Below are 12,946 nucleotides of genomic sequence, written 5' to 3' on the forward strand. Positions count from 1 at the left end.
GAATCTCTGCACCACACACAAAGACAAATATCCTAATTTGGACAAGAGACGGGTAATTAAGCGCTACACACGTGTGGTTCTTAAGCACGTTTTTGCTTCAGCTTGGATCAATAGAGGTTCAAAGGCTGTGAATCAAGCTTTTTAAACACCATTAAGTCTGAATCAGCTATTCTGCAACCAGTTCAAGTCGTCCCATGACACAGAGAGGTATATCAGGATTTAAAGGGCTTTAAGTACAGCATGAAAAGAAGAAAGAGTCAAGCACCACCTCTTCATTTAGCTAAGCACACCTCATTATGACAAAACGAAGCATTTATTCATCCCTCTCTACACATGCAAACTTATTTACTTATATTCTGACAAGATGAGATCATGCAGAGAGGAATAGTTACTCTTTTTTTTTTTTTTTTTTTAAAAACAGAAAAGTGAAATTATGATTCAAATGCTCTAAGGAGCAGGAGAAATGTGATTATGATTGATGTGATTATAATTCAAGATTAATTTAAGGCTGTCGGTGGTGTCATGGTGAACTGTTGTACCTGTCCTTCTCTCAGCTCATGTGAGATCAGTCTCATCTGTACAGGTCCGGGCCCCAGATGAGCTGCTGGAGGACACAAAGTCACTGTACGTGTGGGATCCGCAGCCAACGGCAGGTCAAAGGCCACAGGGGGAACAGAGAGAGCTCGATTCACCTTCACTGTTGTGGCAGTCAATGACACCAGACTCTGAGATAAAGCACAGATTCAGTTCAATTTAGTGCTATGTATAAAAAAATAAAAAAATAAAAAAATAAAAATAAAAAAAAACCTTCAAAAATTCTGTGGTGTAAAGTAACAATTTACAAATACTGAAATCACAGTAAGCAAGTATTTTTTTCAGGATTTGTAATTTACAAAGTAGTTTTAAAAAATATGTACTTTTACTTTCCTTTGAGTACATTTATTTTGTGCTGTATTGGTACTTTTACTCCACTATTTTCCTTCAATCTGCAGTCACTACTTTAAAAAAAACTAAAGTAAAAAAATCAGTCATGTGATTCCTGTGCCATCAAATCACACAAAATTTAATCATACTAAACAACCTCAAGAGATGGACACTTCATAAATGCAGCTAACCATTTAGAAGCACTAAAAGTGTCCAAGAAGATAACACAAACTTTAATGACACAATGATTAAGAGACTGTTCAAACTGCATGTCACTGATGAGAAGATGGCGAATGTTTACTGTCGGATGACTGAAATGGCCTTAAAAAGTAACTAAATGAACTAAAGAATGTTACGTTTTCACACATATGCACAAATTGAACGCATCAGACTTTCCTAGCATAATACTCACTATTCACTACTCTTGAGCACTTTTAAAAGGGCTACTTGACTATTGATGAGTAATCGATGTTAAAGGTCGAGGCTATTATTTTATGTATTTGGCTATTGTTTTGAAATTTTGCAATGTAAACTGAGATGGAACAATTATAATCTCACATTTCTGCTGCTGATATATAAAGACCGTTTGTTCTGCTATATTCTTTAAAGGTTCAGGACACCCTGGAGAACTTTTTTTTTTATATTAACAGTTGTGTGTGTGTTGAGCATCAGTTTAGACGATGTTAGCACCTGTCAGCTTTAATTATGGGGAAAACTGGATAATTTTGAGCTTTTGTCAGCTAATTTCAGCTTTTGGGTTTAAAATGATTTTTGGGGTGGGATCAAAATCGGCGACGTAGCGCAGTACTGCAAGTGCAATGATGACGCGTCGGTTTCTCATTATTCATAGCGGAGTTTTCTTATCCTATGAGAAGAGCCGACTGCTTAATTATTCATGACAGCATGTGCTTTCCGAAGGCAAGGCAAACCTGCCAGTTTCAAGCAAGCTGTGAGACACGGACCCATGGCATGCAGTAGCCGTTTATGAAGGCTCGTATGTGTTTGTTTCCATGATCCACGGGGTTTGTGGCATGTTTTTTCCCCGCGATCTTGTCAAGGCTGATTATACAGCAAAGCTGTGTGTGTGCTGCTAGCATTTTTGTCAGGAGAGCAGTACAAGAATTGAAGAATGGCGGACGTTGACTTTTATCAGGAGTTCGTTCACATTCAGACACATCGCCGTGCTGCTGTGTTTGCCTAAATCCTATATATTACCAGCAGGGCTAATAGTTAAAATAGACAGGTCAGGAGACCTGCTGCACTGAGTCTGCATTTAGATCTATAATTTAGACACGGGGATAGAGGGAGAATCCTCATTTATAGTGTTTACATGAACACACTTATCTTTATAATGATATAAATTGTGGTTATGTGTATATGAAATTATGAATAACAAATGTAGCAGGGCATTAAATTACTGTTTATTTCTTTGCATTTTAACTTTGTGAACTATAAACTCATGCGTCTTCTCATGGTTTGTGTCTCATTTTGTGAGCTAACTGTCAACAACAATTGTTCGCTCCCCTTCTCCTCTGCTGGCCACGCCCACTCCTGCCCTGTGCTCTCGGAGCTCCACGCCCATTAATCATGCATCTTTTGAAAAAATTCTGAAGTAGACTTTAACCGAAAGTGGGGGGTGTCATGGCCCTTTAAATGTTCAAGCATTAGAAAAAAAAAACAGTTAGTTGTTAATAAACAAATAAAACAAAACATTTTTAAACACAATTTTTCCCTGAAGTTAAATTCTAAAGTAGGTTTTTTTCACTGATTAGTAAATTTTTTTTGGTTACACTTTACAATAAGGTCTCATTTATATTGTATAATGCATTAGTTAATATGAACTAACAAGAAGCAATATAGTATTAACCTATAATACTTTAGTCAATAGAAATATATTTGTGCACTGTTTGTTCATGTTCACAAAGCATTAATTCATGTAAAAAATACAACTTTGAATCTTAGCAATGTTAGTAAATGTAGAAATTAACTTTAATATTACTAAATGTTATAGAAGTGTTAATGGAAAAGATGGGCTATAAATTTCATTCTGTGCCTAAAACTGTTTGGAGTAAAGATCTTGATTGTACATTTAGCAATGAACATTGTAAGAAAATTTGCCAAAACTGTAATGTCAAGAAATTCAGGAGTACACTAAACACAATTTAACATTTTGAATTGTTTTTACTGGACTATGAGAAGGCTTTTCAAGCTTGGGTTGAAGGACCTAATGCTGAAGACGTGAGAGCGAAAAATGAGACTTGATGCATGCCATCTGCTTTTTGTTTTGTCCTGGAATATATGTACTGGGAGATCGTTCGGGTTGGGGTCTGGTGTGCAAATTTCTGAGTGGATTCAAATATGTATTATGATTGAAAGAATGGGTTGTGGAATTGGGGAAAGTGGCAGCATATGAGAAAAGGACATATATATTACTTGATAAATAGGATGCTTATCAGAGAAGTTGAAGAAATTATTTGGCATTTTTGAAGGATATATAAAGTCACTGTGGTGAGACGCATGATAGAAGTGTAATTATCTTATTTTATTTATTTATCTATGATTATTGTTATTGTTTTATTTTTTTACTATTAATATTTTCTGCATGTGTGCTTTTTATTTATTAAGTATATTATTGAACTGTTTTTACTTGATTTATGATAGCAACATCTAATTACTGTAACTGCCACTGTTGGGGAGGAGAGGGGAAAGGGGGTGTTAAAATGATGTATAAATGTGTAAACTGATAGTATTGTTAAATTTTTGAAAAAAAAAAGCCATAAAATCAATCATAAAAAATATAAATGCTGTAGAAGTAGTATTTATTATAGTAAACTCTTTTGGAAAACTTTTTGTAAAATATTTCCAGTTTTCATTTTAATTTCACATTTGACAATTCCTAGATAAAAAAACTGATTAAATAATAATATAATATAATATAATATAATATAATATAATATAATATAATATAATATAATATAATATAATATAATATAACATAATATAATATAATATAATATAATATAATATAATATAATATAATATAATATAATATAATATAATATAATATAAAATGACTTAATACACATAATTAAATTATAATATTATATTGTAATACAATATAATATAATACTGCCGTTAACACTAACTGAAAGGACTTCAGTCTCCGTAACATTCCAGAATGTCTTCCAGAAATGTACATCCAGATTCTGAGTGATGCGTTCATACTCCTGGCCTCTCAGTTCAGGGTCAATGGCGTACTTTCCAGAAGTAAGAAAAGAACTGGCTGCTACACCTGAGAAAAACACAAACAAACAGACAGTTAGATGAATGGCTATCAACGTAACTGGCACATCACACCAGCACATCATACTACAGATGGTAATACAGAGTGGAAAGAGATAAAAGTGGATTTTAAATCAAAAGAAACACACAGATAATAACAGTTGTCATCTGGAATTTGTATCATCTTACCTTGACAAACATGAATGAGCATTCTGTTTACCATTTATAAAATCAACAGACACAAACATAAGAAATGTTCTGTAACCAGTCTTGCCTTTCCTGTTCTAATGCTGAAGTAAGCATAGAATTTAGGGGTGGTGGAAAGAGAGAAGATTCTACAAAGTACTACAATTTTGTCTTCAACAATATACACAGACCAGACACTGTTTCACTTTCTACAAAATACACACAAAACCATGATATAAAACTTGCAAAAATTTCATGATTGAAGTGAATCAGTAGAGTAATCGTGGGCTTCATTTCACAGAATATGCATGCGTATTACAGATACAAGGTGACTTTTAAAGGTGCAGTATGTAAGTTTGTTACCCAGTGGTTGAACTAGGTATTGCATTCCTAGATCAAAACACACGCAAATGCAGGTTGCCAGATTGAGGACCAACGGGAGAGAGCATGACTATTGAGACTAAATGCTGATTTAAAGCTTATTTAAATTGCAACAACAAAATTACGAGCAAAGGATAGAATGATTTTTTTATATTAAATAGAGTTTTTGTCTTAACCAACACCTGGAATTTTTATTTTAGAAATGGCTTCTATTTTTTCTGTTTTCTACAGCTGAACAGAAAAGTTGATGACATGATCATTTTAGATACACCTCATGTGCTTCATTCAGTGTTAAATGCTATTAACGTGAGTTTAAATGCCATTTCACAGGACATTTATTGTCATACTACTGAAAGCAGCAGCAGATCTTAAAAATAAAATAAACTCTTTGAAATTGAACTTTAGAACTGTGACTCAGTGCAAACCAACACATATCAGTGATTCAGCATGTACATTTATTAATGTTAATAAGGTTTAATATGTATTATTTAGATTATAAACTTTACCATTTCATGAGTGAGTGCATATTCTGTGCTTCTAAATGGCTGTTTATAAATTTCTGTCATGTTTCGACTGGTGAAAACAGCTAAATTGTTTATCAAATCTAGTCACATAGCATTTTGTTAGGACACAGGGTTACAATGTAACCTGCTCACCTAATCTTTACGTTTATAATATTTACTTTGTATGCCAACTAATAACCTCATGTGGAACCTATAACCTCAGGAACGCATGCTTTGGGAGCCTTTCTGACTGAATGAATGAAATAGGCGGTTTTCAAACAAGGCAACTCTGGGCGCTGAAATATAATTGGCTAAACTGGCATTGGGCAGTAGGGCAGTGTGATTAATCAAAATTGAATAGCAATCACAATTTGAAACATTGCGATTAGTTAAATCGCAGAAGGCTGTGATATAATGTATATGAAATATATATGTATTATTTGATTTCCCACGCCTAAAGCAAATGAGTGACTGTCGTTTGTGTGTGATAGTCTTACAAGCCAATTGAATGAGCACACTTTCATTCAGCCAAAACAGAATTGCACAACCAAACTATGCGGAACGCAAAAAGAAAACAAACAGAAAAGCACAGACAATTGAAATGATGTAGTCTGCTGCTTTAGAAGCATTATTAGATGAATTTATATCAAAGAAAAACAGCATTAGTAATACGGAAATATTTTAGTTTCAAGGTTTCAGACACCAATCAAAAACAGGTCATTTTTACTGTCGCAGAACTGTTTCCATGACATGAATCTTGACTACAAAATCAAATTGCAAATCAAATGGCAATACCTGTCAAAATTAAATAAAATTAATTAATAAAATAAATAAATAAATAAATAAACAATTTTTAAAAACTCAATTAGATATTTGCCCCAAATCACACAGCCCTATCGGGCAGGTTAAAGAGACCAAAATAAAGACAGACGTTCCGGCACGAAACTCACATTTTCAAAGCAGAATATCTGACTTCAGCATTGTTTTTTCAGATAAAAAAAAGAATGTTCACTCAGCATGTTTTTTTTAAATAACTGCAAATATATTATGTTTTTTTTTTTTTTTTTTTAGAAGAGCTTTAGAAGAGTCAAAAACTTACATACAGCACCTTTAAATACTTGTGCGCACTTTGTTGTGTCCATTCTGAAAAGAAATTAGGTCATGACTCTTGCAACTCAAAATGCTATTATAATGCAACAATGTACACAATGCAAGTTATTTAGTAAGAGTGTCTACGTTAGTAATTATATTATTGTATATCACAAATATAAAACAAAAGTTTTAAAAAACAAGAGCAGCACATTTCTGTTAAGGGCCAGCGGAAATTACAGTAACACTTTAATTTAAATATACAATTTACACTATTTCCAACTATGACTATAAGGTCAATAAACTAATAACTAGCTACTTATTAACAGTTACTAAGGTAGAAGTCGGGCTAGGTGTTCAGGTAGTTTAGGTGTTGGATATGATTAGGGATCTAGAATAAGATCATATACAAATAATAGTCCTAATAACAATTAATATCTTAATAACAGGATACAAATCTAGTAGTTAATAGCCTGAATAGTTAATCAAGCAAATGTTTTACCAAAATTACAGCACGTTCGTCTGCTTCATGACAAAACAGTTACTACTACACGAATAAGAAATATTAGAATTTCACTAATTTATATGTTATTAAATAAAGGCTCACTTTTATGATTTGGTTCAGTGTGCACATCTGAAGTAAAAAATACAGGAGCTCACATGAACAGTACCCACATTATCCAAACAAATATCAGACATACCAGAGTGTGCACTAAAATTGAACGCCCCATCAGAGAATCACTGAGTAAATTGATTTTCTATAGAAAAATTACAGGGGTTGTGAGAGAAAACATTTTTACAATCTCTGTAAAATTCAAATTTCTCACAAAACCCCCCTCAAAAACTAGTCCCATCTGAATAGGGCTTATAGTTTTTCATGTATTATTACAAAAAATATTTAAAAGTACTATATATTTTTAAAAATACTCATTTAAAGATGTTTATAAATATGTAAACCAAAAATTTAAAGACAAAATAATAAAAAAATATATATTTTAAAAATAAAATAATTCTATATTTAAAAAAATTAATTTTGCATCAATTTCAAAACAGATTGTGATTCACTGAATTGGGATCAGATCATAAGGTGTCTAAAGATTCCCACCCCAAGTAAGAACAGACATTGGCCATCTATATAGAGGGAAATTAAAAATCTTGAATGACGAGTTTGGGAAGGACTCAAATTTTTCATCCATGCCACTTTCCATGAGAGCTACTCACCATATGGTGCAATATCTCCTGCCTCCACTAAGACGCAGCATTGAGCACAAGAGACAATATTAGAATGCCTCTGCAGGTCAGAGAGTGTATGAACAGCACTTTGGTGTCCTAACGCTAGAGGAAAACCTGCTGTGCAGACACTAAGATTGAGTAGTGTGAAATAGTGACCTGTACCCATAAAACAGGAGGCACATAAAAGAAGTGTTATCAGAACACGTCGAATGTGACAGCTTTACTGACCTATCCCTGACTGATGCTTCTTGTAGTTGTCTCCGAATGCAACCAGGCTGATAGCAATTGACTGCAGGCATGGACGAATGGCAGGGGTAAACTGAAAAGAAAAAAAAAATATATATTTATATTTTATTTTTTTTAAAGTAGACATTCTCTATATAATTGTATGTACTGTATATATATATATATATATATATATATATATATATATATATATATATATATATATATATATATATATATATATTTATATATATTTATATATATATATATATATATATATATATATATATATATATATATATATATATTTATATTTATATATATATATATATATATATATATATATATATATATATATATATATATATATAAGTAATTAATGCTTAGTAATTAAAAAGTACGTACTGCTTAATTATCATAAAGTGTAACAATCAAATCTTCTTGTCAAAGGTGATAAATTAAATATGAGATAAATACTTGCATATATACGCATGTGCGTACATACACACGTGTACTGTATGAGGCTTGATGTTTTACTGAAAGAACATTCAAACTACTAACTGTAGAAATGTGAGAATCTTGTCAACACAATCCTTTAAGCCACCATGTCCTCTTAAACACACCTGAAATCCGACACAGCGGCCGTAGAAGCAGCCCTTGTGCATGGAGGCATACTCTCTCAGGAAGCTCTGACTGAGGCCGCTTTCCTCCTGGAAGAAGAGGTTTCCATGACTGTTGTCGTGAAGGAGTCTCTGAGCGAGGTAGAGCAGTGCCCTGAGCTGACACAGAGCGCTACAGTACGCTTCCATCTCCGACGCATTGTGGCTTGCACGGAAAAAGATGCTACGCCTGTTCGATGAGATGTAGCGCCCTTTGTGGATGATGTGGAGAAGGCAACAGCGCACCACCTGAGGAAAACAATGAGTGAGATCAGAGTTTGAACCAAAAGTACTTCAAATTGAGCATTTACAATTGACACTGCATGTGTTTTCAAACATCTTTCAAATTGCAAAGTCCACGTTGTAAATACCCAAAAAAAAAAAAAAAAAAAAAACACAAAACAAAATAAATATTCATTCACAAACAAACATTAGGTGAATATCTTAGGCATAATACACAAAAACATTAAACTCTTCAGAGGTTTCCAACTCCTAATTCCATTGAGCTACACAGAGTTTCCAGTAGATCAATCCAACAATCCAACTGGACACAACGTCTTCATGATGGCAAACCTTTATTGTAGAAGGAAGCCATTACATTTGCAACTCCGACAATGAGTGCTTAGAAGGATCAACTAAACATTGCTGCTAATGTCCAGTACATCTGTCGGGGCAAGTACAACTGTGTGATCAGTATAAAATCTCTCCCGAAGGCCAAAGGGCACTCTTGTTTGGAAACTCCAAACCCCCATGAAGAAAACAAATCCAGAAAAACCCATATCATGTGCATTATAAACAGAAGATTGGACTGTTTTCAATGATTCAGCGTGACTGTTAATCACTTGACTACAGAATTAACTCCCAGAAGGATTCATTTCATATACTCCACTGAAGTTATAGATTTTGGAGTAAAAACGTGTCATTATATGCAGTGTTGTGGAAAGTTACTTTTGAAAATAATGCATTACAATATTGAGTTACTCTGTACTATTTGTGTTACTTGGTTACATTTTATGGTAAGTAATGCGTTACATAACTTTTGTATTACTTTTTCTAACCTGACTAAGGCTTGATCTCTTTCAGAACTTGTTTTTTTTTCTTTCGTTCTTTTTTCATAGAGAAGCTCTGCAATAAACAGCACATTGTATAACCCACACCCACCTTTAAAGACATTAAAAAAAATTATATTTTATGATAATGTTACCTGAGAACTTCCTGACCCCAGAGCTCTACATGTCGTATATACAGATTATTGAAAGCTTAAATCAATGCGTATGCTACTTTTGTACTATTTGTCCCAAGTAAAATCCCCGTCCATTGAGACAATCCCCTTTTCCTTTTCTTCCGTGCATTCAAAATAATGAACATTGACTGCATGATTCATTGTAACTACTCTCATTTTAACTACTTTCATTTTAAACCAGCAATTTATTTTTTAAAAGCCAATTAATTAAACTAAAAAGTAACTTGCATTACATTATCAAAAAATAACTCAAATATTATTTCTTATTTATTAAAAGTAATGCGTTAATTTACTCGATACTTAAATAAGCAATATTATTACGTAAACTTGAGTTATTTGTAATTCGTTACCTCAAAACTGATTATTTGTGGTAATTTTACATGCATTTATTGCACGGAGCATGGTACATATTTCATTGTGAAGCTACACAAGCTGCGCTCAATAAAACGTGCAGTACGATTAACCGTCACTAATGGCCAATTAAATCTTTTTCGGTTTTGAAAGCGATTTTGCTAAGCATGTTAGTTAAATATGGGTATGTGTAGTAAATGCTGCTTAATCTGAATGCATGTGCTGGAGGTTTACAGGAATCGGCTTTACTGACAATATGCAGATGAAAAATCACCCTAAATGCAACTTTACATTTTCAAACCCCTATACACAGGCCCAAATTGGCTAATCGGGAGGACCGGGAAAATTCTCGGTGGGCCGATCCATTTTTTTGGCCACGAGGGCCAGTGTCCCTAGCTGCTTGCACTCTCAGCAGTCGCACTTTTTTCATTTATTTATTTATTTGACCATAGCCTCACTCTTTTTATTCATTATTTGACGCATCTCCGCTCTTTTTAATTATTTTCTTGCTGCCCCATGAGAAAATAAAACAGCTGCAGGTTAATGTGGATGTAATGATGATAATGAATATGCGATTTCGAATAATTAATATTAATGAATATTACACCTGCTCAATGAAAATCAGATTACACTAATAAATCTAAGCCAAAACATTCCAAACCCACAAGCATAGCAGTGCCATTGTGGTCCAGTGGTCAGCACATTGCCTTACGACACCGCCGACCCGAGTTGAAACCTCAGCTGAGTAATTTATTTATTTATTTATTTTCATTTTTAGTGTTGTTAAAACATATAATACTGTTTGGGTTACTTATGTAGGTGTACATATTTTATTTTTATTTTTGTGTGACCACCGATACAAGGGACTTGATATCTATAGAGAATATTGCACAGAATATATTCAGATATTGCAGGAAAGGACATTGTGATGTTTTAAAGAATAGCGTTAAAGATTTAGCTACCCTTTAATATTCTCATTTTTATGAAAAACATTTGAAGTTCTAAAGCAGCTGTTTCCTTAAAAAAGACATGATAGTGTCATTAGAAACTGAATTGGAAATTATGTTATTTTATTATAGTCTGTCCTGAACTGAGATGGGCCGGTCTAAGGCTTGAAACTCCAGGGCTGAAAAGGAGTCCCACTCCGGCCCTGCCTAAACATGATACTGAACAGAACAAACCCTTGATGTTTTAATGTTGTAAAAAAAGTTTAGTTTTTTGTAGTTTCGCTTCTTAAGACCCCAGTTAATTTATAGGATCCAAGGGAATACATTTTGCATTGTCTGATATACTTTTTTTGACTTGTTTGCCATTGCATTGCATTACATGAATCACCAAGGCCCATAGTTTAAGCTAAACATGCTCTTGCTGAAAAAAAAATACACCTACATATTAAATGGCCTGAGGAAAAATAAATTAACAGCAAATTCTTGTTTTGGAATAAACTATCCCTTTAAAGCTGCCATCAGTCTGAAGGTCTTGCTATTTTAGACTAGTCATGAGGCAACAAAGCCCCGTTTACTAAAGTCACATGACTGTGAATCATAGGTTCAAAATAAATGATTTGCAAAGGCTTTAAAACTTCTCAAAGTACAGTTAAAGCCAAATAACTATAGGGGTGAGAGCATATTTTATTAGCAAACTGCTTCAAATACTGTACATTTTTGGCTTTACATTTTTAAGTTAAATACACAGTCACCTTCATTAAAAGGGGTACTAAGTTCTCTCACCAGTGCTGATCCTGCACTCTCTTATATTGTTTAGTACAAATAAATTCAAATTAAAATCTTCCAGTGAACCAAGTGCCGTAGAATATGTACATATTTATTGTGGAGGCAAAGTTGGAACCAAACTGCCTATTAACTGATGAGAGAAAACACATGAAGTGACAAATGTAAACAGCCGTAAAGTCATTAAAAACGGTATAACGGAGCCTGCCTTTGGCAAAATTGAGCTTCACTGCAAGAACTAACTACTGCAAATGAAGCACTAAGAAAAGCTATTTTCAGCAAGGAGAAATACAAAAGACAAGGACACACTAAAGACTTATTTTGCCTCAAGCATGCTAATTAAAATCATTAAAAACACAGTGAGAAACACACCTTAACAAGGGAGCGATATCCATTGGCAGGAACATGAGGGTCAAAGTCAAAATGGTGGTAGATGGCAGCAAATCCAGAAATGACAGGCTCCAGGCTTCTGGCGTGCTCCTGGATGATGGTCATTGCATCCACCAGGCGCTGAGCCGCGTCTCCGGATTGGCCTTTTGTGGCCCCAGAGAAAAAGGCAGCATTTTCTTCACACACATCGTACAAGGCTGTGAAGACTGCCTTGGTGTCCATCACTGCAGGAATTTAGATGGGTTGAGGAAAAAAAAGAGTTACTTCAGATTGACACTGACACACTTTAAAGCCCTTACAGAGTGATAAAACTCAGGTTAAAAGCCTAGCATTCTTGTAGGCTGTGCTTATGTACAGAACTATAAACATTTTATAGAGCAATCGACTGAAAATACTTCTGCCAAAGTATTTCATTTCAGAGAATCATTAAAGGATTTCTTCATGTTACACTAAAGTAATGGCTGCATAAAACAAATCTGATTTACTGTAAATGTATAAATAAAACTACCTTTGAAAATAAAATAAAAATAAAATTAGAAAATAGTCAATTAAATGGTAATAATATTTAGTATTTAAATATATAATTAAAATATTTATACATATATATATCCAAATAGTTTAACTGCAGTGTATCAATAAACTTTGTAATCCTTTAAGCAACTTTGTTCTATTACTGTTCAGTGTAAAACACAATTAGCTTACAGGTTGTACCACTTTCACGCATACAACTAGTGTGAAACACTACAAACT

The 12,946-nt window shown here is 33.6% G+C and overlaps 1 protein-coding gene across 18 annotated transcripts in view; it reads right to left on the minus strand.

Moving 5' to 3' along the window:
- Window positions 1-12,946, minus strand: part of lipeb (lipase, hormone-sensitive b) — a 52,289-nt gene that overhangs the window by 26,993 nt on the left and 12,350 nt on the right. For 11 of the 18 annotated variants that reach the window (XM_068214134.2, XM_073926036.1, XM_073926041.1 and 8 more), the window contains 5 exons: window positions 12,179-12,420; window positions 8,447-8,731; window positions 7,827-7,917; window positions 4,071-4,216; window positions 540-725 (listed from right to left, as the gene is read on the minus strand). In XM_068214134.2, the coding sequence (XP_068070235.1) occupies window positions 540-725; window positions 4,071-4,216; window positions 7,827-7,917; window positions 8,447-8,731; window positions 12,179-12,420 (950 nt within the window). Of the gene's footprint in view, window positions 1-539; window positions 726-4,070; window positions 4,217-7,586; window positions 7,614-7,826; window positions 7,918-8,446; window positions 8,732-12,178; window positions 12,421-12,946 lie in introns of all 18 variants that reach the window. The other 7 variants (XM_009292349.4, XM_009292350.3, XM_073926033.1 and 4 more) reach the window with 1 other exon arrangement.

The sequence above is a fragment of the Danio rerio genome, chromosome 16 (genome assembly GCF_049306965.1).
Source record: "Danio rerio strain Tuebingen ecotype United States chromosome 16, GRCz12tu, whole genome shotgun sequence".
Taxonomy (NCBI): Eukaryota; Metazoa; Chordata; class Actinopteri; order Cypriniformes; family Danionidae; genus Danio; species Danio rerio.